Source organism: Peromyscus californicus, unplaced genomic scaffold (genome assembly GCF_007827085.1).
Source record: "Peromyscus californicus insignis strain IS unplaced genomic scaffold, ASM782708v3 Scaffold_14__1_contigs__length_90479793_seg_2, whole genome shotgun sequence".
Lineage (NCBI taxonomy): Eukaryota > Metazoa > Chordata > Mammalia > Rodentia > Cricetidae > Peromyscus > Peromyscus californicus.
Window position 1 is genome coordinate 59,309,866 of NW_026294436.1, and position 26,671 is coordinate 59,336,536.

Below are 26,671 nucleotides of genomic sequence, written 5' to 3' on the forward strand. Positions count from 1 at the left end.
AAAATAGTATTCTCACTGCCTCTTTTCTTTCAGCTCTGTTGCACCCTCCCTTGTCTTCCAGACTTCTTGGGTACATCACAGAAGAACGTAACAAGGGGACAAACAGGTCTGAATCAAAGACGCCCTGATAGAGGAAGAGCAAAAATCAAGATTCAAAGTACTGCCGCATTCAAAGAAGCAGAGAGGTCTAGTGGCCGCAGGCAAATTGTGCTCTGTGTTGAGGGGTGGGGGTGTCCAGAAAAGAGGAGAGAGCAGCCTTGGGAAAGAGGTGAAAGAAAGGCTTTTCAGGCTCTCGGGATCCCTTGGAGACAGGGATATTACCCTGGCACAGTTATTAAAGCTGAGTTTTTCAAAGTGTTTACTCAAAAAGGCCACTGAAGTTCAACAATCCACCTGCCCCAGTGAATGGTTGTTTCAAAGATCATGGTTTGAGAAAGGCTACGAATCGCTGTCTGGATTTCCAACAAAGAATAACATTTTTCATTAATGCTGCTTTTACCTTTTAAAAAGTTTATGTGCTTTTACAGCTTGCAGCTACTTAAAATACTGATGATGCTTTAAAACATTTAACACAGATTATAATTCAATGTCATTAAAATCAAGACAACAATTCACAAATAAGAAAAAGTGTTTGTGTTAATCTAGGTCTGAAACATAGGAAGCCCTGGCCCTGAACAAAATGTGCCTGGATGGATTTGCTTGAGAAAGTGGATGTCCTTTATAACATAATGTCTAATTTCCTGTGTTTGTACCAAGGGTATTTCTTTTCTTTTTCCTTTTTATATGAGACTACATTGTGACATGTTTAATATTGATGAGTTTGACCTCCTGGGAGTTATAATATATGCACCCTTTTTAAATACAAATGCTGTCTAATTTATATTGCAAACACATAGAATTTTGGAGATTAGCATTTTAATCAGCTTTAATCTCAGTATTTTCACTTTCCCCTCCCTCTCTTTTCTCTGTCCAGAAAGGTCTCACAAACCCACTTTGGAAATGACAGCTAATGTCCTGTTCTTGGAGATGTGCGTGCAACAGGCACAGAGCCTGGGGAAGGAATCTTTCCTAAGTAGCACACTCACAAACCTTAGAGTGTGCAAAGCGATGATCAACTATTTAAGAAATGGAACAGTCCATCCATTCAACAAGTATTTGAACTGGAGCCATGCAGAAATAAGCAGACATGTGTGTGTGTGTGTGTGTGTGTGTGTGTGTGTGTGTGTGTGTGTGTGTGTTCCTCATACTATGGCACTTCTGACCTGGAATTGGGCTTCAGATTTTCTGTTGCGTTATTTTTTTCTCATTGCTGGTCTGAGACCTTTGAAGTTTTGTGTAAATGTTCCAACATACCACCAGTTCTTGAAAAGAGGGCAACATGTTTTATTTTCAAAGTGGGGGGTGAAGATTCCACAGATAACCTAACAGGAATATCCTAAGTTTGATGTTAGTCTGAGCCACATAGAGACAGCTTCCCCAACTCCCACCCCTTAATTATCAAGTCCTAGAGATGGAAACGTTTTTCCTGCTTGGTTGCGGGAGGAGCCAAAGGGGGCACTGAGGGGGCGGGGGCGGTGGGCGGGGAGCCAGGCCAAGGCTGAGTCCTGTGCAGCCATTGGTGGGGAGTGCGAGCTGAACTGAGCATGTTCGCGCCCGCCAGCCAGGGCCGCAACCACAGCCGCAGGGACGGCAGCCGGGAGAGCCACCGCGCATTATGCAAAGCGGCAGCAGATGTGAGCGGGGCCAGCTGGGCGCTCCTCGGCCTCCCCTCCCAACGGCCGGCCCAGCTGCCTGAATTGTCCCGGACACTCCTCTGGCCCTCGCCAGGGCCGAGATGGCCTGAGGACCCCCAGGCGCGGCGGCGCAGCAGAGGGCTTGAAACATGGGGAACCAGGATGGGAAGCTGAAGAGGAGCGCAGGTGATGCCTCCCACGAAGGCGGCGGCGGCGGAGCGGAGGATGCCGCGGGGCCCAGGGATGCGGAAACCACAAAGAAGGCGAGCGGGAGCAGAAAGGCGCTCGGTAAGCACGGCAAGGGGGGAGGGGGCAGCGGAGAGACCAGCAAGAAGAAGAGCAAGTCGGATTCTAGAGCCTCGGTGTTTTCCAACCTGCGGATCAGAAAGAACCTGACCAAGGCGAAAGGTGCCGGCGACTCGCGGGAGGATGTGCTGGACTCTCAGGCCCTGACGATTGGGGAGCTGGACAGCGCTCACTCCATAGTCACCAAGACCCCAGACCTCAGTCTCTCTGCTGAGGAGACGGGCCTATCGGATACCGAGTGTGCCGACCCTTTCGAGGTGATCCATCCAGGTGGTCCTAGGCCTGCCGAGGCTGGGGTAGGGATCAAGGCGACTGCGGAGGATTTGGAAACTGCGGCAGGAGCGCAAGATGGACAAAGGACCAGTTCTGGTTCGGACACGGACATCTATAGCTTCCACTCCGCTACGGAGCAGGAGGATTTGCTCTCAGACATACAGCAGGCAATTCGTCTGCAGCAGCAGCAGCAGCAGCAGAAGCTGCTGCTCCAGGACTCCGAGGAGCCTGCAGCGCCCCCCACTGCCATCTCCCCTCAGCCTGGGGCCTTTCTGGACCTGGACCAGTTCTTACTGGGATCGAGAAGCGAGGCTGGAAAGGACACCGAACAGGCACTACCGGCGAGACCCGACTTGCCTGAGACCACCAAATCCCCGGTGCCTGAGGAACCTCCGACCTCCGGAGGCCACTTGGCCTCTGAGACACCCGGCTACACGAGCGCCCACTCTGCAGTCACAGACTCGCTCTCATCTCCAGCTTTCACGTTTCCTGAGGCTGGACCAGGGGAGGGCGCAGCCGGAGCCCCAGTGCCTGAAGCTGAGGACACAGATGAGGAGTGCGAGGAGGATGCTTTTGAGGATGCCCCCCGAGGCTCTCCAGAGGAGGAATGGGTCCCAGAGGTGGGAGAAACTCCACAGAGGCTGGAGGAAGAGCCGGAGGAGGGGATGCGAGGGCCCAGTGTCTCTGCAGTCGCTTCTTTGCCTGGCAGCCCTGCGCCCAGCCCACGATGCTTCAAACCTTACCCACTCATCACCCCCTGCTACATCAAGACCACCACTCGGCAGCTCAGCTCGCCCAATCACTCCCCGTCTCAGTCCCCCAACCAGAGTCCTCGCATCAAGAAGCGACCGGAGCCTTCCGTCAGCCGGAGCCCCAGAACTGCCTTGGCCTCTACTGCGGCCCCGGCAAAGAAGCACCGGCTGGAAGGCGGCCTCTCGGGCGGTCTCAGCCGCTCAGCCGACTGGACCGAGGAGCTAGGCGTTCGTACGCCTGGGCCAGGAGGCTCTGTGCACCTGCTGGGGCGCGGGGCTACTGCGGATGACAGTGGTGGCGGGTCGCCTGTGCTGGCCGCTAAGGCTCCTGGGGCTCCAGCGACAGCTGATGGCTTTCAGAACGTGTTCACAGGTGAGCACGCCTGCCACGTATCTCCGGGTGGCAGGTCGCCTGCCAATCAGGGCCTTCCTCTGCCACCCCGCCCCCTCCACGTTCTAAAAGGCCCGACCTGCTATTTGGAGATCCTTTTGCTACCAGGCATGTCTCCTCGGTGGAAAAAAAAATCCTTGGGTGTACTTAGTTCTCTATTCTGTTTCAGAGTAGTAAAAAGAAAAAATTTAGTTGTCTGGCCTATGTCTTCTGAAGAGAGGACTCTTAGGCTCACATACTCTCCGCCCCCAGATTTCCTCTAGGCATATTAACCCCTTTTGTGTCTTGTTACCTCTGCCGTCCTTCATGCCATTCTTCCCCCTTCCACATTTTCACAGTTGTAAAGAATAGACCCGGGCATAGACCTTCTCAAGGATTTGTATTGCAGGCACACAGCATTTATCTAGTACATTCTAAAGGCTATGTCTGACCACCTCTAATATACAGTTTCTACCATGTTGTGACCTGAGTACCACATAGGTACTTGGTGAAGTTAAGCGATTAACATGTTTGCTAATGCAAGCAAGTTTGCTATATGCTCTTAGAAAATGAATAAATAATAGACCATTAGTAATCTGTTATTTATTTATGATCCTAAGGATTGGCACTAGGGCCTTTTGCTTGCTAGGCAAGTGCCGTACTACTGAGCTATGTCCTCAGACTTCCGTGATACTTTTTGTTTTGATAAAGGGTCTCACTAAGTTGCCCAGGCAGGTCTTGAACCTATCTTGCTCAGCCTGCTGAGTAGCTAGGATATGTTGATGTCATTCTGTTTTGTGAGTCAGTGAGAGCAGGCTGGAATGTGGAAACGTTGAAGATGGGAAGAAGAAAGCACAGGAATCCCACGGATCCTGTCTTCCCTGGCCTGGTGATTGGTGGACTCTTTGTAATAGATCACAGCCAGAATCAGCTCCCTGGGCTACAATTCAAGTAGTAGAATCTGTTTCTGCTTATCGGTGCAAAGCTTCACTTGACAAGTTCCCTGGTAATGTCTGACTTCCTGTTTACTCAACATATTGATTATTGAAAGAAATAATGTTCACATATTAAGAAAAATACCAGTATGTTATGCCAGTGCTGGTGGATTTCAGATAAATACATGGAGAGTTAAAAATTTTAAATGCAATTTAAAGGGTTTTTTTTCTGTTATTGTAATACATAGGCTATTAGTTGGATATAACTGTAACTCAGTATTTGAGAGGCAGGAATAGGAGGATGGACAGTTAGTTGAGTTCTTGGTTGGCTAGCTGCTACAGTAGCTACTTTTCCTAAGTACATTCATTTATTACTTTTATGTGCCTGTTTACTTTGCCTCATGCATGTCTATGCCCCATGTCTGTGCAGGGCCTGCAGAGGCAAGATAGGACCTCAGATACCCTGGGACTGGGTTACAGATGGCTGTGAGCCACCATGTTGTTGCAGGGAATCTAGCCCAGTCCTCTGGAAGAGCAGCCTGTGTTCTTAACCTTTGAGCCAACCCTCCCAACCCTTGAGTTCATTTTTAGTTCACAGTTATGATAGCCTTTATTTTGATTTTGTAGAATCTTAAAAGTAGCTTTTGTTCACTTTATAGACTCTATATCTATTTTCTTTCCTCCATTTTCTTTACTGTGAAGATTTGCTGATGGGGGAAGTTTGTAGTCATGGATCTATTCCACACAATGTAAAATACAATTAAAACATTCCAAAACTAAGGTCATATGTTTATGGATGATGACTGAAAGGCTCTTGGATAATGGTTTTGTTGTTTGGATTTGGATTTTTGAGAGAGGGTCTCATGTAGCTCAGGCTGGTTTCAAAGTTCCTGTGTACTTGAGGGTGACCTTGAATGCCTGATCCTCCTGCTTCTGTTCCTCACTGCTTTGAGTACAGGCTTATACTATCAAGTCTGGCTCTTACTTATTTTTTTGTGTGTATGTGAACTTATTTTAGTTTGTGCTGAGACTGGAACCTACATGTTGGATTGAATGTTAAAACGTCTTTTAATGCAAATTCCGGTACCGGATATTGGGGTAAACGCTGAAAGACCAGAGTGACAAGGAACAAGCCACTGCCACGTCTCACCTCACCAATTCCGTGAATCTTCTGACTGAAGTACTCTCAATCCTCACCCAAAAGGCTCCAGCCGAAAAAGCCTCTAGCTGAAAGGGATGCTTCTGCTGAAAAGCCTTTAGTTCCTGTCTCCTCACACCTTATATGTCTTTCTCTGCCCAGCCATCACTCCCTGGGATTAAAGGCATGTGTGCTGGGTTCCCAGTACTGGGATTGAAGGTGTGTGCCGCCACTGCCTGGCTCTGTTTACTCTCCTAGACTGAGCCAATCTCATGTAGTCCAGGGTGGCTTTGAACTCACAGAGATCCAGACAGATCTCTGCCTTCCCAGTGCTAAGATTAAAGGTGTGTGCCACCACTGCCTGGCCACTATGTTTAATCTAGTGGCTTGTTCTGTTCTCTGATCTTCAGGCAAAGTTTATTAGGGTACACAATATATCACCACACCTAGAGCCTTCCACTTGTTAGACAAACCCTTTAACAGTGAGCTGCAGCCTTATGCACTTACTACTGAATCATGGCACTGGCTTCCCAAGTTTTACTAAGTGGAAGGGAGGTACTAAGAGGAGAATGTGGGGTCCAGCTCTGAGGGAAAGCAGTTGCCTAGCATGTGCAGGGGTCCAGGCTTTAGTAACAGCATTTAAAAAATTACAGTGTGCAAGAACCTACTGTCTATCTACCTATCATCCATCCATCCATCCATCCACCCACCCACCCCCTCACCCATCCATCCATCAACCCACCCACCCCCTCATCCATCCATCCATCCATCCATCCATCCATCCATCCACCCACCCACCCACCCATCCATCCATCCATCCATCCATCCATCCATCCATCCATCCATCTAGCAGTCGCACTAGTGAAATTCCCCAGATTCCCCAGGGTTTATCAAGTATAAAGCAGAAATTGAAGTAATAAAACTTAATAAAGGAGGACTGAACAGATTCCTGACAGATCATAAGACTTTAAATATATTGAAGTTTTATTTCCCGTTTACAAAAAGTGTTCTTAAGTCTTGTACACCACTTACTTTTGCTAGTGATTTCAAATTTAAAATGTGGAACTTTTGAAGGCTATTTGGTGCTGTACAAGTTTTGTTGGCCTCTTTGGCAGATGTTTATTATTGTACATAATAAAAATAGAGCCAGTCACTCTTGTGTGGCAGTCATCTGCCTTGTATTATATGGTTGGAAATGGCTGTCACTGGCCAGCAGGTAGATTTTTGTGTAGCAGGTTCTTCAATATATTTCTTTCATTCACTCTGTGTTGCTCTGAAAAAGAAAACACTGAGCAGATTTAACTTAACCTGTGATTGTTGGGGAAATGGAGATTAAATAACTCTCAAGGTCATACTGTGTGATTCCTTCCAAGGCAAATCTGGAAGAGGACACTGTCCACTGAGATACCTTGTCTTATTACTATGGTTTGTGTGTTTGGCACTAGATAACTTATAGAGCAGGAATCTTTGAAAAGTCATTACTGGACCTAATGCCTTCACTGACGAGGTTTTTCCAGCTTCTGTTAGTAAGGGTTGAATATCTGACCTTCCATGGGATAAATGAGGGGGTAGTTGTGAGAGAAAACCTGGTTTTTCTCGAGCCCTCTGTCATGGAGACTGCTGTGGTGTCAGAGGGTTTCCAGATTGAATCTTTCCTTGTCATCTGCTACTTTCTACAGCTTTACAAGCCTCTGTAGATTTATAGGACCTTGGAAATTACCCAGGGCTGAGGGAGCACTCAGGGAACACTCCTTAAGGAATGCTGTCCTTAAGGAACTAGATTTTTGGTCTTAGTGTGGAGTTATTTAGATCAACTAATGTCTAGCTGCCTTTGAGTCAGGCGAGCCTTGTATCTCTTTGCTTACTTCAATATTCCTTATCATTATAGCTCTGGGGAGAGGGGCAGGCATTTCTCTTTTTATTGCATTGCAAACATAGGGAAAAATCAAGTGAAAAAAGATTCCCATGCCCAGATTTGTGTCTCTGGTAGACATGAAAATGCTTAGCAATGAGTTGGTCTCATTTTAGTTGTGAAGAGACTGATGGTATCGTAGGGCATTCCATTTCCAAATTTCGTAGTTAATTTATTTGAAACGTGTCTTTTTTGAGTGTTTAATAGGAAGAATTTGAGAGGTTCCTTTTTGAAAAGTGGTCTTGGTGTCAAACTCAGGGCCTCTTGTGTGCTGAGCAATTGCTTTATAACTGAATTAGTTTCCTAGCCTAGTAATAGGGTGCCGTTAATTAAAGTTTGGACATCTAATATATCGAATTTGTGATGCTAAATCACTTTTGATAGAAATCTTTCCAGTCAATTATGTGCTTCATCTGTCTCCTTTTAAACACACGGAATGGAAGTTCCATCTGTTTTAAAAAGGCTTGCTGTCATCTTCAGGCACATCATTGTCCTGTGAAAGCACTGGCGTTGCCCTCAGAAGCAGTTTAAAATTGTGGGTCAGAGACCATGGTCTTCTGTAACCCGAGTTTTGTTTTTGTTTTTACAAGACAGGGTTTCTCTGTAGCTTTGGAGCCTGTCCTGGAACTTGCTCTGTACACCAGGCTGGCTTCAGACTCACAGAGATCCGCTGTCTTTGCCTCCTGAGTGCTGGGATTGAAGGCATGCACCACCGCCACCCAGCAGTAGCTTGAGATTTTGTATCTGTGTAGTTTCTTAACTTCTTCTTGGATATCACTTCTTTTATTCTTAGCGTTATCTTTATTTGCTTCCCCAGTCACCCAAATTCCTTATAATTTGATTCTTTTCTAATTAATTTGGTTGTAGCTTGTAAAAGCCTACAATGATGATGTTATCAATATTTACTGTGCTTCCCCTGGATGTCAGGCTCTGGAATAGTGCATTGCATTAGTATGTGTAATCTTTACTATAGTTTGAAGTACAGCTATGCCTACTCACTTTTTCTATGAGCAACCAAGACTCCGACAAGTCAAATATCCTGACTAAGAGCATTGAGCTAGTAATCCCCACCTAGAGTATGCCTTTAAAGAACCAGTCGTTAGTGTATAGAGAACAAAGCCAAGCAGCCCCCTGAGCTTCTGATGGGCTAATTAACAAAGGGCTTGAAATCTGTGGCTCCCATTTTGGCTTTTCTAAGGGTTAACTTATTTGTTTTAGTAGCAAGGGGCCACTCTATTAGTGTGTATTTTCTCACAGGGCTCTTAAAATATTTCTTTTTTTGAGACAGTATCTCATGTACTTAGCCTTGAACCCACTAGTAAGGGAGGCTAGCCTTACACTCCTGGTCCTCCTGTTTCCCAAGTGTTATAAATACAGACATGTACCACCACACCTGGCTCTACCCTTGGCTTCAATATACAGTTTTGGGGTTTTTTTTGATTTTTTCGAGACAGGGTTTCTCTGTGTAACTTTGCGCCTTTCCTGGGACTCACTTGGTAGCCCAAGCTGGCCTCGAACTCACAGAGATCTGCCTCCCGAGTGCTGGGATTAAAGGCGTGCGCCACCACCACCCGGCTCCAATATACAGTTTTTTAAATCATCATATTGAAAATTTTACAGCCCAAACAGTTTAATAGCAGTAGCTGCTGACAGAGTACAGATGTCCAGTTAATATCTGAAATAAATGAAGAAGATGGTTTTGAAAATTACATTATTGGGCTGGGCATGGTAGCGCACTCCTTTAATCTCAGCACTGGGGAAGCAAGGAGGGCAGATCTCTCTGAGTCCAATGCCAGCCTGCCAATGCAAAAACAAAAATCAAAACACCTCCCACCCCAAGTGAAGAAAGACAATGATGCCATTCATCTAAGCAAGGAAACAGGAGGGCTGCATGTTGTTATGGAGTTCCAAACATTACAAAGAATTTGACCATAGAACCTGTGACTGAGAACATTGGTCTTAAGTCATTTTTTAGTTTGGTTTGAAAGATTCTTTTAGAACTGTGGCTTGGATCAAAGTTAAGTGTCCCAGTGGCTTCAGTGATGCATTGACTGACTGCCTTATGACCAGAAGATTGGCTTGGTTTTCAGTGCATTTAAGCACTTGGCTCTTAGCCGTGCACATTGGAAATAGAATACGTGCCTTGAGTGTGCTTCCTTCGGATTCTAATCAAAAGTTGCTGAAACTGTGCTAGATGATGGTTTTAATAAACACTGTTATCGTGTTTATTTGCTTCCTAGCTTTATTACTTAGCTAAATGACTCTCGTGCGATTGTTCCTCATATATATGAATGTGGGGAGGAACAGTTTCACACTAAGAATGCTAAGATTCAATGCCATAATGCAATACAGCTCCTGCCACTGTGCCCGGCAAAGAGCAGCAGGTGTTTAATTGGTGTTGATTGATTTCCTCAACCGACTTGTTTTTTGAATAAGTTTCATTGTTCAAAGTGGACAGAGCCAAATGTGTGAAAAGAGAACCAAACAGCTCTGAAATTATTATGAAAACTTGGCAGGATGTAGTTGAGATACTTAATGAAAGTATTTTTAAAAAATAGTTTATTTGTGTTTTCTATTTCTTTTTTTTTTTCTATGATTATAAGCATTTTTTGTCACTTTAGGTTTCTGAGAGCCTAGTTAAGGATGAGGGTTTGGCTATGAGAATGGGGGGCAGTGCTGTTTACTAAAGGAGGTGTGGGAGCCCAGCATGGTTACTTCGACCTGTAATCAGGAAGCTGAAGCAGGAAGATTGTCACAAGTTCAAAGTCAGTCTGGGCCATATGTTCAGTTCCAGGATAACATGGGCTACCTTTGGGATAGTCTCTATGAAAAACACCCAAGTAACAAGAGCAGGGGAAAAGGAGGGGCATGCAGCTGACACCCTCCCTGTTCAGTGTTTCTGTTGGGTACAATATCTGCCATCAACTGCCTGAATTTTCAGCCTTCCCTTCCCATGATTCCTTCATAAGATAGTGACCGAGACATAATAATGTATTTGCCATTCCATGAACATGAGTCTCCTTACTCAGACCCCGGGCCTCTGTCCTGCAGCCTCACCCTCCTAGAAGCACAGTTTGCCTCTCCCAGGAAGCACCTGAAAAGGGCCGAGTGAAAGCCATGTCCTCTGTGTACTGTCCACTAGCCCAGGCTGGCTCCATATCACTGTCAGTGCATGCTCTCTGCATCACATGCTTTTTGGATTTGGGATTTCTTTCGGTCTTCTTTCTTGCTTGCCTGCCAGATGCCATCCATCCATCACCTACTTTTCCTTTCTGTCTGCCCACTCATGTCTATTGTGCATCTTGCTGGTTGCCAACCTCATAAACACTGAGTATGTGAGTTCTTGGTAAATACTTGTCCATAGTGTTTTTCTAGGGAATGATACAAGGATGTTGGGGATTCAGGCTTCCTGCTGTCAACTGTAACCTGTTGGAATCTAAGCCTGAGAAGTATCAGCCTTTTTGGTCAATTGAAATTAGTTAAATTCACTGAAGTAAAGATAGCACAGTAATTGGCAAAACTGTTGAGAGTACCCGCACTGTCTGTGCTTCATCACACAGGTTTAGTTTGAAAGGTAACCACAGTACAGAAAAGTAGGTGTCCACACATATATGTGCATGCTCATGTATGTGCACACACACACACATTTATATTTTAATGGACAAATATTCACTTTATGTCACACATGTAGAAGTGAGAACAACTTCCTGAGTCAGTTCTCCCTTTCCCCCATGTGCCTCTCTTGGATCAAACTCAGGACTTTAGCCTTGGCAGCAAGTATTTTTACCTACTGAGCTATCTGCTAGGTCTCTACATATCCTTTTAACAGACATAGATTTTTGGATGGGGTCCTGAGAGTCAAAGCTAGAGCCTCACGTATGCTGAGCACACACTGAACCTTCTCTACTTGAGTTTTATCACTGAGCTACAGCTTCATCCTTAAATATATCCTCAATGAACAGTGGCTCTCAAGCTTCCTAATGCTGTGACCTTTTAATACAGTTCCTCATGTTGTGATGACCCTCAACCATAAAATTATTCTGTTGCTACTTCATAAGTCTAGTTTTGGTACTGTTATGAATCATAATGTGAATATCTGATATGCATCCTCTGTGAGAGGGTGGTTCGACTCCCAAAGGGGTCATGACCCACAGGTTGAGAACCACTGCTTAATGAAGAATGACTGAAAAAGTTTTGGGGCTAAGGAAATAGTTCAGGTGGTAAGGTGCCTGATATGCAAGCACCAGAGGCTGAATTTTACACAAAGAACCCACATAAAACAGCCAGGTTTGGCGACACATTTGAAATTCTAGTCCTGAAAAGGCACAGGCATGGAAATCCTTAGGTCAGGCAATCCAGTCTAATTGCGGGGGGGGGGGGGGGGGGGGGGGGGGGGGCAATTACATCAGGAAAGTCCCTAGTTAAAAAATATAAGGTAGTGAGTGCTTGTGGAATGACACCAGTTCTGACCTCTGGCCTCCACATATGTGCACACACATATACTCACACCCACATTCATAAATACACCATCCCATAAGGTAAAGGGAATAGGTAAGATTTTATTTCCCTCCATTCTTACTTTTCTATGAGAAGTATTGACGGAATTCAGCATAAGGATCATTAAAGAGAAATAAAGTTTTGTCTGTGACTTAATAGTTGATGTAATTTTGCCAAATGTAAGAACTTTACACACTTTTATTTAATTTTATTTATGTGTATGTGTGTATCTGCAAGTGTGTATGTGAATGTGTAGGCAGATACCCTTGGAGGTCAGAAGGGTGTCTCCTTGGAGGATGTTGGAGCACCTGAGCTGGAGTTATAGGCAGTTGTGAGCTGACCACTGTAGGTTCAGGGAAATAAACTTTGGTCCTCTACAAGAGCAGCAAGCGTTCTTCACTGCTGAGACATCACTTCAGTCCTTACAAGACTTTACAGAATATTAAAATATAAACAATGGAAAATATAATTTCTAATCAATTAGAATAATTCAAAGTAGTTATACCATTAAAAATTGTAAGATCAAATAACATTTATTGGATGCCACAAGAGGATACCAACTGTGATAGACATTTATTAATTACCTCTTTGACACCTGTTCTACTGTAGGTGAAAGAGAGAAAATTGATGACTTCATCCTCAGCAAAGATGAGCTTGAAAGTGTCGCCTGAGCAGGAGAATGTCTGTGATTCCTTAGTGGTCCCATCAGGTTCCATCATACTATGAAATCTGTGGAAACTTTGTTATTAGTTATGTTAGAGCAGTGATATAGACCTTGTATATATACATACTTACACGTGTGTATGTATATATGTATGTGTGTGTATATATATATATATATATATATATATATATATATAGAGAGAGAGAGAGAGAGAGAGAGAGAGTAGTGATGTAGACCTCGTATATTCAGGAAGAACGAGATTCACAGCTTGAGAAAATCTAGCCTTTATTGCATTGTAATGTTATGCTGAAAATGTTCATACTATCCAGTTGGGTCTCTTTTTATACATTAGGGAGAAGGGTTCCTTGTGTCATTTAAGTAATTTCTTTAGGTACCCAGGAAGGAGACGAATATTTATCAGCAATTCACTACAGGACAATGGCAAAAGTCTTTTCATCTGTTTCCCTTTGCCTTTTTACTTCTTCTTCCCTGTTTCTCTTCTCTCCCTCCCTCCCTCCCTCCCTCCCTCCCTCCCTCCCTCCCTCCCTCCCTTCTTCCTGCTGAGTATCTCATCTTTTCCTAATATTCTGGTTTCTTAGTTAACAAAAGCAAAGACAGTGTTAAGGATATAGATGAATGTAGAGTGCTTGTCTAGCATGTATGAGGTCTTGGGTTTGACTGCTGGCACACCCTTGTCCCCCAGGACACAGGGAAAGAAAAAGTAGTGGAGCCCATCTTGATGAGAGGCAGCTTACTCCATTCTGTTAACTCTGATTCTATAGAATGGACCTAGCAGATGTCTTTGAAGTCAGGCATTGTGTAGACACAATTTTATTTTTTCAGTGGTAGAGCTGAAGAGTATCCTTATGCCAGAGGATCCGTTTATATGGGATACTAATACTTTGGGAGCATCTGTAGGGGTGGTGAGAGTGTTGATGTTTTGATTTAGAGAATGTTGACTGATTTTTGTTTTTATATTTATGTGTATATATGTGTCTGTATATGGGTGCTCAACGAGACCAGAAAGAGGCATCAGATGCCCTGGAGCTGGAGTTACAGTCAGTATTGAGCTGCCCTAAATGGGTGCTAGGAACTAAAGAACAGCAAGCATTCTTAACTCCTGAGCCATCTCTCCAGAACCTTAAGATTTATGCTGAGAGAGATTTGAAATGGCCAAGTTGCCATTATCCAGCATGAATGTAGGACTCTGTGTTTTTTCATATTGAGTTTAATAATTGTATGTGTTAGGTGATCTTATTTTGTGAAACCATGAAAGAGAAAGCCATATTGTGTAACTTAAACCCTTGTGTCTTTCTAATGTGGGCGCATGCTCACAGAGCAAACCCACTTAGATCCATCGCCAATACTGTCACTCATATCCTATTGAGTGGATTACAGTCTTTGCATTTTCCTTGTTCTCTGAACTGCCCAATAAGAGGAGTGCCATTAAGTCTTTACTTCAGTATACTTGGCATATTTGTTTTTGTTATTTCATTTTCTCTTACTGTGAAAAGTGCTTATTCAACAATTTCATGGGTCTGTGGTATTCTATTTATAAGTCAGTATTGACATTAAAATCCTTCCTCCCAGACAGGATCTCACTATGTAGCCTTGGCTGGCCTGGAACTCATTAAGTATACTAGGCTGGTATCCACCTGCCTCTGTCGGAGCACTGGTATCAAGGCATGCATCACCATGCCTGGAATCTGACATTAATGTTCTGTAGAGATAAAAACACATAGAAGACAAACACTCCTAGGTTTAAAAAAAAATTTACTGGTTTTAAACTAATGTGGTGTCGTTTAAGCCCATTATAAAACAATGGACTATTATAGGATGCCATGTAAGTACAGCTGAACAGTGGTGGGTTTTGTAAGTAGTAAGTCACTTCGTTGCTAAGATACAAGTTTTCTCTCTAAAAGAATAACAAATGGAACTACAATAAAGATACTGTTTTGTAACTGATCCATACACTGAGGAAGTCTTCTTTTACCCATAGACTAATACATGCTCGGTTGGAGATGATAGAGATGTGAGCTCTCTGTGGGAGGTATTGTATTTTACAGCTACCAAGATGTTCTGAAAGCCAATTACACCTTCCTGTCTGTGCAGTGCTTCTTTGGTTAAATGGCTGTGAGGGTGGTAGATGGTTGTGAAAGCATCCTGGCTGTTTATTTTTAGATATTGAACTGGATATATTGCTATCCTATTTTTAGAAAAAAATCCAGACGTTTGTTGATTGTGGTAGGCCCCAGTATCTCGTAGGGAGGCATAGATGATACAGTAAGAACTGTTATAATCTAGGTAGAGACATATATGGCTGGACTGACAATGTGGCAGACGTGAAGAAGTCTTCCTAGGAGCTTTTAGTTTCTGGCTTGGATTATTTCTCTAATCTGCTTCATTTGAGTGTGATCATTTCCACTGTCCTTTGCCTCGTGATAACAAAGGGTAGATGTATGGCTTTATGTTAAGCTTCAAGAAACACTACTATGATTTGCCCCCAATTTCCTTTTGTAAATATCCTCTGTGGTGCTTTACCAACCTCAGTGGGGAGTAGACTCCCAGATCTGAGTCATCAGTGGCTGTTTCTCCCCTGGGTACCAGACGCCTCTGACTTACCTGTTACAGGTCTCAGGGAGTTACAAAGCTAAAACCACACTTGTTTCTCTCCATCTCCAAACACTGTCTTCTGGGTCTCCTCACCAAGGTACTACTGTCTGGTCTGACCTCATTCCTTCATTCCTTGATCCTTTCATACTCTACAACCAGTTAATCTTGCCATTAAAAATATATCTTTAAAGCTTCTCCTACTTTGCCTCACTTTGTCTCCACGTTTCTGAATTCTGATCACCACTACCAACTTCTCTGCATTCTCCCACTCAAGGTCTGGCTCTTTTCACAAGTCATGAAGAGCAGGACTACTGAAAATACACATTTGGGGCCTGGAAGTGTAGCTCAATATTAGAACATGTGTTTAGTACCCATGAATCTCTGGTTAAACAGTAAAATAGAACACGTTTCTACATTGGCTAGTCTCGAGCTAAAGGCATTTCACTGGTGTCGTTTTATCCCAGGAATAAAGTCTAAAATCACATATGTATGTGTGTGTATGCATATGTATTTTATCCATGTAATATGTTCTGTAATATTATTAAAAAGAAAAATCTTAGGCAGATTGAATTTAACAGGCCTTGGGCAGGAAAAGAGAAGGATTCACAGAGTAGCACTCCAGATAAAAAGCAATTTACAACTTGTTGGTAGGGGATACAGAAATGACATATGGAAATAGCCTGGTGGGTTATTTTTCTGCAGATGCCTTATTTGGTCATTCTGGACAATATGCAGCCTATAATCGTCTGGATGCTTAGCTGCTCGGTTTCAGTTTGTTTGCCTTTTAGGTTAGGTTATATTTCTCACGTATGGAAGCTGCTTTAAGATTACTTTAATTTAAAGATATGCAAATTATCATGCTGTGTATTGTGTATGTGATATGTAATAAGCTTCTTATACAGTTTAACATATGTTAATGCTCTTTAGGCTGGTCCCCTTGTTGCTTGGTATTATCCATCTCCCTGTCCCAAATACTCCAGACATTTAAAGATGGCTCATGTTCTCTTTGTTCATTCTAGGTGGAATTGACACCATTTCAGGGGAAGAATCTGGTTGATCATATTTATTATGTCATGATACACTGCCATTGTTTCGTCAGACAAAAGCTTCATTTAAAAAATGGGCTTAGTTCACTTAATTTTTCTAATATAAAAACCATGTGGTAGCCACAACTGGAGCCCAAGTCCTCTGCATGGAGATTGTGGTGTGAATTTACAAGACAGTAAATTCCCCAGTGAACATGGTCTGTTTCCAGAGGTTGGGGGTCAGAAGGATGTAGGTCTTGAAGAAGGCATAAAATCCAAAGTGACCTTGGTGGCATTGCCCAGGATGGCAGTGTAGCCCCTGGTAGTCATCAATACTGGCCATCATCATCAGATTCTTGGGCGTAGGACCAGAGATGTCTCGAGGGGCAGGGATGAAGTTTATCAGGACAGGGCCATAGCATCTTGTCGCCTTACCTGAGCCAGTGTGGCGCTTGCCAATCTTGTTCTTCTTCTACCAACAAGGATAATGGAAAACTTGTCCAAGATGATGGCCCTTTGGATATAGTGGCTGCTCCTTTGGAGCACTTTACACCCAGGGAAACTTGACAATCACAGTTCCAATACAAAGCCTTCAATCTGGTCCACTGGCCATCGTGAGTTGGCTTCTACACCGGTATGATGTTTCAACCCTCATTTTAAAGGGGTACTACAGGAAAAAGGTCAGTCATCTCAGATTCCTTGGTGGTCAGACAGGACAAGTAGGTCTCCTCCAGGGACTTGAACTTCATGTCTTTGGCCAGAAAGCTCAACTTGATCATGGGTCCTTCATGCTCTCCTGATATACTGGTGTCATCTACCCGTTGGTATTTTCCCGAGGAAGAAGCCAAACTCTTCATTTTATGTTTGTTTTTTTAATTCTTTACATTTACCCTCCATTCTGACACCCTGTGGCCATAAAGAACTTTTTTTTAAAAATCTGTTTAAGGTCCTTGAAATGTATGCATTTTTTGTGGACTATATAGTATTTTCACGTGTTTGGTTTATACCTCGCTGTAGACCTCATTCTTCTGAAGGTCAGCTGCATTTGGAGAAAACTCTGCAGAATTTTCCTAGTAAATTTTTATCTCTTTCCTTGTTCCTTATTGCTGCTCCACAGTGTCCCAAAGGGTGAGGGCTGTGCTGGGTTGGACAGCACCAGGGGGCACTATTCTCCTTTTTCCTGTGGCCTTAATGTTCCTCTGGAGTTGTGTGAGGTGACAGTTCTGGTGTGTTCCCTGGATGTTCGCAAGCATTTGCACAGTGAGGATCTTGACTCCTCACTTCCTTGGGAGCTACAGAAACACGGGTGAATATGCAAATTGGAACTGAGGCTGGTGTGAGGATGACTCTATCATGGATGACGAGGAGGGAGAGCGCTTGGCCATGTAGTAAAGGCATATGTAATTTGCCCAGGTATCATCTGATTAGTTTTTGGAATGAGTCCCCTAGACTATATTTCTTGTTCACCTAGTAGATTTTACCCACCAGGATAGTGGAAAACAAAGCATAGCACATTGTTATTATCTAAGCTTCTGCTTTAGATGAGTAATTATGCAATCTTTTTAGTTAAGATCTTTAATTTTAAACTTTAATGTAAAAACTTTGCAAATAAATAACACTACACGCCAAAATTACGATATTACTTAATATATGTAATATCTGTACTTTATTGTACTTTCTCACCAACAGTGTAAGTGCTCCCTCCTAGTGTTAAATGCATTTCTGTTGCTGTGATAAAACACGTGACCAAAGCCATCCCGAGGAGGAAAGGGTTTATCTTGGTTTATGGTTCCAGAGTGATCGACTCCATCATGGCTGCGGTCAGGTGGTGGCAGAAGCTGGAAGCTGGCTGATCACATTTCCATTTACTCAAGAGCAGAGGGAGAGACAAAACAGGAAGTTGGGTAGGCTGGAAACCCTCACAGCTTACTATCAGCGACACTTCACTCACTTGGGAAAGGTTCTAAACCCCTCCAAGCAGTGCCAGCTGCTTGAGGTGACATGTTCAAATCCATGAACCTACAGGGACATTTCTCACTCTAATTACCACAGTCCCCAACATGTATCCTTACCACTGTTCACTGGCTTTTGTTTTCTTTATGGTAGCCATGCTGTCTGTGGGGAGACTGAATCTTTTTTTTTTTTTTTTTGGTTTTTTCGAGACAGAGTTTCTCTGTGTAGCTTTGCGCCTTTCCTGGAACTCACTCGGTAGCCCAGGCTGGCCTTGAACTCACAGAGATCTGCCTGGCTCTTCCTCCCAAGTGCTGGGATTAAAGGCGTGCACCACCACCGCCCGGCCGAGGGAGACTGAATCTTAATGTAGTTTTGATTTGTGTTTCTCTGAATGATTTTGAAAAATGTCTTGGTTAGCTATTTGTATTTACTGTCTTTCTTAAAGATTTATGTATGTATGCATGTATGTATGTATGTATGTATGTATGTACATGTGTATGTAGGTAGGTATGTATTTATTTATATGTATAAGTGTTTTGTTTGCATGCCTGGTTCTTTGTTAGCTATTTGCATTTACTGTCTTTCTTAAAGATAGATAGATTTATTTATTTATTTGTTTATTTATTTATATGTATGAGCATTTTGCTTGCATGCCTGGTTCCCATATCTATCTATCTATCTATCTATCTATCTATCTGTCTGTCTGTCTGTCTGTCTGTCTATCTATCTATCTATGTATGTATTTATTTATCTATCTATCTATTAATATGTATGAGCATTTTACCTACATGCCTGGTTCCCAAAAAAGTTCAGGATAGGGTGTTCAGTTCCCTAGAACTGGAGTTAGGAACCTGGGTGCTGGAAACTGAACCTGGGTTCTCTGCAAGAGCAAGTGCTCTAAACTGCTGAGCCTTCTCTCCAGCCCCTGTATTTTCTTTCTCAAAACATGTCTACTCAGTTCATTTGCTGATTTTAGGTTGGGGTATTAGTTCTTTTAATGTTTGTTTTTGAGTTCTTCATTTCTTTTGGGTATCAATTTCTTGTCAGATGAATAGCTTAACATTTTTCTCATCATCATGCCCCAGTATTCTCCTGACTCTTGCCTCTCCAGTGCTGGGATTAGAAGTGTGGGCCTGCTGGATCTTTGTGAGTTCGAGGCCAGCCTGGTCTACAGAGTGAGATCCAGGAAAGGTGCAAAGCTACACAGAGAAACCCTGTCTCGAAAAACCAAAAAAAAAAAAAAAAAAAAAAGTGTGTGCCATTGAACTCTGCTTTTTACCTGGGTTATGAGGGTGCCATCTTAGGTCTTCATGCTCACATGGCAGGTACTTTTTGGACTGAACCATTTCCTGTCCCCACCTTAAGGTCTGATGACTTGAATCTATTTGCATTGGTTGTTTTACACGACAAAATGGGGATCTGGCTCCATTCATTTACGTGGGATATCCAGCTTTCCCATTACCATTTGTTAAAGAGGCTGTCTTTTTTCTAGCCAAACAATTCTTTCTGTTGAGAATCAGGTGGCTGTGGCTATGTGTGAGATCCAGACTTAGATGGCAAGGGAGTCTGTGGCTTGTTTGGTGACCTGGTCAAACTACTGTGGCCTTGTGAATATTTTCTAACAAGATCATAGAACCTTTTTATTCAGTCCCCCAAGTGCTTCTAAACCAAGTCACATCCAATTGACAAATCCTATTTAGAAAATTCAGTGTGCATTTAGTTTATATAATCATCAATCTCAAGACACAGGAGCAGGTTTGGTTGGCAAATATATCTTCTCTTTTTATCCTTCTTTTAAATTTCTATGTTTGACATATGCTTTGTGCTGTTTATTTTTTTTTCTCATAAGAAAATCTCTTCCTCCAGGCTTGCAAAACTTCTGCTACTAATTTTATCAACCTGCCCTTTAACATCTTTGCTCTAGAGTCCCTTTGAGCATGTCAGGTGGGATCTGTAGACTCACTGTTTCTTTTCTCCATGTGGAAAGCCAGGTTTTCCAGAATCACTTGCTAAATAGTCTGTTACCTGATCTTTGACACTGCCTTTATATCATTATATATTTTTGTAATCTGTATATCTGTGTCTGGGGTTTCTCTTCTTTGCTTTTATGGTGTTTTCTGTTTTTAGCCAGTACCATATGGCTTGTGTAAATGTGACTTTGCAAAATGTCTAATTACTAATCCCAGAGAAGTATCTGCTTTTTCAGTGTTGACCATCTGTCCATATGAAGCTTCTATGTATTCTCCCAAGTAAATTTGAACAGGTGATTGAAGTTCTAATTTTTAAAATTGTTTACTGTGTGCGTGTGTATCTGTAAGTGTGTGATCAAGGGTCAGCTTAGTAAACATAGTCATTTTTACCATATTAATTCTGCCAGTCCACGAGCACAGAAAGTCTTCCCATCTTCTATTGTGTTCTTCAAGATTCTGTAGTTTTTGTTTTGTTTTGTTTTTCGAGACAGGATTTCTCTGTGTAGTTTTGGTGCTTGTTCTGGATCTCGCTCTGTAGACCAGGCTGGTCTCAAACTCACAGAGATCCGCCTGGCTCTGCCTCCCGAGTGCTGGGATTAAAGGTGAGGGCCACCACCACCTGGCTAACATTCTGTAGTTCTTATTGTCATGTTTATTCCTAGATGTTTTTTTTTCAAAGCTAACATGAATTTTTTTTCTTCCTGATTCCTCCTCAGTTGGAAGTTTGTCATACAGAAAATTCTGCATTGAATTTGTAGTCTGTTTCATTGTTGAAGTGTTTAGCAGACCCAAGAGTGTTTTTGTTATAGTCTTTACAGTATAGATTCATGTCATCTGCAAATAGGGATAATTTGACTTCTACCTTTTGTATTTATATCACGATATTTCTTTTTCTTTCCTTATTGCTCTGGCTAGCACATCAAGTACTACATTAGCAAAGTGGTGAAAGCCTGGGCACACTTTCTGGTTCCTTATCTTAGAGAACTAGTTTTCCTTTTTGCCCCCATTTAGTCCAATGCTGGCTGTAGGTGCAGAGGTATATTCCTTCCAGTTTTCATTTCTTCAGAGCTTCCTTTTCAGGAATGGGTGACTTATCAGAAGTCCTTTCTGTACTTACTGAGATGATCACGTAATTTCTGTCCCTCGGGTCATTTATGTGTTTTATTACTTTTACTTATTACACTGAATTGCCCTTGCATTCCTGGAATGAAGTCAACCTGGTGGTAGTATAAGATATTTGAAATGTATTGTTGAATTTGGTTTGTAATAGTTTATTAAGTTTTAGCCATGTTCACACGTTCATTAAGAAAATTGTTTTAGCCGGGCAGTGGGGGCGCACGCCTTTAATCCCAGCACTCAGGAGGTAGAGGCAGGCAGATCTTTGTAAGTTTGAGGCCAGCCTGGTCTACCAAGTGAGATCCAGGAAAGGCGCCAAGCTGCACAGAAACCCTGTCTCGAAAAACAAAAAAAAAAAAAAAAAAGTGTTTTTTTAGAGGGTTGGGGATTTAGCTCAGTGGTAGAGTGCTTGCCTACCAAGCACAAGGCCCTGGGTTCAGTCCTCAGCTCTGGAAAAAAAAATAAAGAAAATTGTTTTATAGTTTTCTTTCTTTCTTTTTTTTAATTGACTGATTGATGGTTACACATAGTAGCAAAGTTTATTGAGGCAATCCTGGTTTCATGAGATGATATTGATAGAATCCTTTCTCTTCTACTTCATGGACTATATTTGAGTCAAGTGATTTTAATTTTTATTTAAACTCTGGTGGAATCTACCCGACCTAAGGCTTTGCCTTTGTCTGTGAGACTATTTGCTAATTTTGTTTTTTTTCTCTCTTTTGGTTAGTTTGGTTAAAGGTCTGTGGATCATGTCTTTTTAAAGACCCAACTCTTGTATTCATTGATTCTTCATATTATTTTAGTTACATCAATTTATGTGATAATCTTTATTTTTGTTTTTGTCAACTAATATCTGATTTCTCTTTTTCTTGTTTTTCTAAGATCTTGAGGTACATTTATTTCCTTTTAATAAAAATGATTTTGTTTAATGTAGTACTCATAGTTGTAGACTTCCTCCTTAGAGTTGCTGTGTTGTATTCCCAATGTTCTTGTGCTTTCATTGTCATTTGATTCTAAGAATTTTGTAGTTTCCACCCTAACTTTTCTTAATGGCCCACCAATCACTGAAGAGTCTATTATCCAGGGCCTGTGAGCTAGCTCAGTGGTTAAAGGCACTTACTGCCAAGCCTGGTGACCTGAGTTAGGTCCCTGAGATCTACATGATAGAAGCAGAGAATGGGCTCCCATCAGCTGTCTTCTGACCTCCAGACATACTCCTTGGCATGTGTGCCTCCAAATACATACACAAAGTAAATAAAAATAAAGTATTTTAAAAAAGGAGTGGATTACTCGGCCAGATGTGGTGGATCACACTTGTAATTATATTATTTGGGAAGCTGAGGCAGAATGATTGCCCTGTGTTTAAGGCTATTTTGGGCTGACTAGTGAGTTCCTGGTCATAAAGTAAGACCCTGTCTGAAATGAAGTACACTGTTCCATCTCCATGTATTTGTAAAACTTCTTTTCATAAAAATAGCTATTTTATATTTTTGTTTATGCTTATGTGTATGTTGATGTGAATATATACATGCATGCAAGTGCCCAGAGATTCCAGACAAAGTGTAGGCAGAAGTTTCTGACTACCAGCCAGCTCCGAAATAACTACACAGAGACTTATTATTAATTATAAATGTTCGGCTGATAGGTTAGGCTTGTTACTAACTTAAACTAACCCACATTTATTAATTATTGCTGCCACATGGCTTGGCTTGTTACCTCATTTTCTACATATCCTGCTTCCTTTGCATCTGGCTGGCGACCTCTCATTTTCATCTTCTTCCCAGCATTCTCTCTGCCCTGAAAATCCTACCTAGCTATTTGCTGTTTAGCTTTTTATTAAACCAGTCAGAGCAATACATCAATACAAAAATACTGTTGCATAATACAAAGATGTCAGATACCCCAGAGCTGGAGTTACAGGCAGTTGTGAGTCATCCAGTGTGGTATTTGAATCAAGTCACCTAGAAGATCAGGAAATGCTCTTAACCACTGAGCTGTCCTCTGGGCCCTATTTATGGATCAGATAGTGGTCTGATGAGCTCTTCTTTCCTTTCAATTTAATTTTAGAATAGATTCTAGTAGTTGTTAATCCATTGCTTCTCCAATCTGCCATCTTACCCTAGAGGCTTCTCATTCACCCACTACCCCATCCCTTTTTGAGCATAGACTGTCTCCCCTGCCTGTCTGAAGAGGGGATTCTTCTATTGCAGTGGTTCTCAACCTTCATAATGCTGTGACCCTTTAACACAGTCCTTCATGTTGCAGTGACCCCTAACCATAAAATTATTTTCATTGCTACTTTATCACTATAATTTTGCTACGATTATGAGTTGTAATGTAAATGTCAGATATGCAGGATATCACCCCCCCCCCCCAAGGAGTCGAGACTCCAGAGGTTGAGAACTGATGATCTGTTGTCATGTGTTTTGTCAAAACAACAGTGACCAAAATAAAACAGATAAGTGAAGTCTAACCTGGCCTGATGATGTCCACCAGCAATCCCAACACTCAGAAGGCTGAGGAAAGAGGGCCATGAGTTCGAGTGTTGTTTAGGGTGTAAACTAGTTTAACAAGGAAAGAAAGGGTAAGAGGCAATAGTTAACTGTATCACCTAGGCCAGTGGAAGGCCAATAAAGAAGAAAATCCTATTGTCACTGTGGGGGAGGCCACAAATGAGCAAAGATCCCGAGACTTTCTGCTCAGTGTGCTCCAGAGCCCACGCCCTGCATCTTGTCTTCAAGTTTGTGGCTCTTGTGTGAGCTCAGTGTTTTCTTACTGGTTAACACAGGCAACATGATTTCCTTTTGACTGTCCTCTGAGGGCTTCATTGTCTTTAACATACATAACAAACATAACATGTTTTTTAACTTCTCCTCCTCCTCAGTTCTTCCAAAGGTGTTCAATAATATAACCGGTTTTAAGCCGACTGCGTTAAAATCTGGTCCTGATTGGGCTTGGGTCATTTGAACTAGGTTGTGAGCCCCTTCAGGGTGCAGACCACATGGTTTGTTTCTTTTCTATCTTACTGCAGAACTTTTGCCAAAAGCTTTCCTCAGTGCTGGTGGCTGACTCAGAAGCAGAAGGTCCCTGGAATAAGAATGAGGGTGGCAAAGTTGATATCCAGCTTTGGCACTGCCACTGTCCAGTCTTATGATGCTGGCAGATTCTAGAACCTTCTCATTGCTTAGCTAGCTAGTTCTTTGAAATTGTGATGATAATCCCTGCTCTGCCAGGATTTGGCATGTGGCTCAGTGGCTAAGTACTGTGTTTAGCATGTCCTGTGTTTAGCTTACCTAAAGCCCAGGGTTACCCCTCAATGCCAAAAATTAAACAACAACAACAACAAAATCCTCGGTCTGCCTGTTTCACAAGATACTGACAGATGTTGAATGACTTTTACCCCACAGAGTTCTGTCCACAAGAAGGATTTTCTAAGGTTGTGGTGGTACCTGGTTATCCTAACAAATACTCGGGAGGTTGAGAACTGGAGATTACTTGAGCACATGCATTCAAGGCCGGTCTGAGAAATATAGTGATATCTTTTCTCTCTTTTTTTTGGTTTTTCGAGACAGGGTTTCTCTGTGTAGCTTTGGAGTCTGTCCTGGATCTCACTCTGTAGTCCAGGCTGGCCTTGAACTCACAGAGATCTGCCTGCCTCTGCCTCCCGAGTGCTGGGATTAAAGGCGTGCACCACCACCGCCCAGCTAATATCTTTTCTCAAGTGTGAGTGTTTCTATACATTTTGTATTGCCACTGGTCACAGGTCCAGCAGACTTCCAGTCCTGAGATGAGAGATTTTGATTCTCCCTTGCACAGGAGTTCAGTGTGATGATAAACAGCTCTTTCTACTTTTACCTCAGCAGCTGTTCCCATGTTTATCTAGCTCTTTGAGTTTTGTTTATTGAGGCAAGAGGAACATTTGCAGCTAGTGCTTGAATGTGAAGCTAATTCTATATGTATAAAGCTGTGTTAGTTGCAGTGTGAAGCTGTATGTGGAGACGGAGGGAGGGAAGATGCAGGTGTGTGTGTGTGTGTGTGTGTGTGTGTGTGTGTGTGTGTGTGTCAGATTCACTGGAGAGCATTAATGGATAGTGAGTCCCCAGGCTGTCATCCAATGAATTGTTTTGAACATGAGTTTAATAAATATAGTAAAATAATTAACCTAAGCTTTTTAAATAATAATAAAAAATAACCCGAAGTTATGGATTCTAACTAGCAGGTCTCCTGGGCTTTTGTTTGTTTGTTTTAGTTTATTTTGTTTTCTTTTTTAAGACAGTGTCTTGCTATGTAGTGCAGGCTTGCTTGGAACCTACTATGATTCCAGGCCAGCTTTGAAATCACAATCTTCCTGCTTCAGCCGCCTTGCTACTGGGAAGATAGGCACATGTCACCATGTTTCCCATATGCAAGGTCTTAAATATTGCCTTTTAAATTACATTTTTCTGGATGTAAAAGTAAAATAAAATTAGGTGATCTGTGCTTCCTTTTATACAATTTTATAATAAATTTATAATTTCCTTCCTTTAAATTGAGCCAAATACTCATTGACCAGATTTGCAAATACTGAGTGTATATATAATTTGTATCTTTGAAAAGAAATTTTTTTGTGTGTGTGTGAGTGTTTTGGCTGCATGTATGTATGTGTACCGTATGTATGTCAATGCTCTGTGAGGCCATAATAGGATGTTAGATAACCTGGAACTGGTGTCACAGATGGTTGTGAGCTGCCATGGGATGCTGGGAACTGAACCTAGGTCTTTGCAAGAGCAGCACGTGCTGTTAATCACTGAGCCTTTTCTCCATCCCTAGCCTTTATAAAAGAAGTGTGTGTGTGTGCTCATGTGTACATGTCTGTGAGTGTGCTGTGTGTACATGGGTACCTGGGAAGCCGGGAAGAGGACCTTGGGGTCTTTGGGGCTGGGATTAAAGATTGTTTGTGAGCTATCCACTGTAACTGGTGAACTTAACCTCTCTTAACTCTCTTAACTACTGGGTCCCACCATATATTTTAAGAACAATAATAATGAGAAGAATACGAAATAATATTTACTTGGTATTGTTTCAAAATCATTACCAAGATGTTAATGAACAAACAGGATTAATGAAGATGGCTATTTCAAGCTTGGGGATGAGGAAACTGGACTAATGTTGTAGCATAGGGATAGAAAGAGTGGTAGTCTAGCATTCTACAGGCCTTTGGCCAGCTCTGTGGGCTTTGCAGTTGCCAGTGACAGAGACGACACCTGTACCAGCCCTCATTGACAGGCTGCTGCCCACTGCAATGCTGTGTGCATGCCCATTCAACAGATGTGGCTTTGGTCAGTTGGTTTGGTTTTGGTATCCTGTACCAAGCAAATACAGATTACGACTCAGTTGATATAGAGAGAATAAAGATGTGAATAGCTGAGCACATT

The 26,671-nt window shown here is 42.4% G+C and overlaps 1 protein-coding gene across 3 annotated transcripts in view; it reads left to right on the forward strand.

Annotated features, from left to right (window-relative positions):
- Nucleotides 1-1,583: 1,583 nt before the first annotated feature.
- The window catches only part of Fmn2 (formin 2), a 308,323-nt gene continuing 283,235 nt past the window's right edge, over nt 1,584-26,671 (forward strand). For all 3 annotated transcript variants that reach the window (XM_052737699.1, XM_052737700.1, XM_052737701.1), the window contains exon 1: nt 1,584-3,437. In XM_052737699.1, the coding sequence (XP_052593659.1) occupies nt 1,883-3,437 (1,555 nt within the window). In that variant the 5' untranslated portion in view covers nt 1,584-1,882. The remainder of the gene's footprint in view (nt 3,438-26,671) is intronic.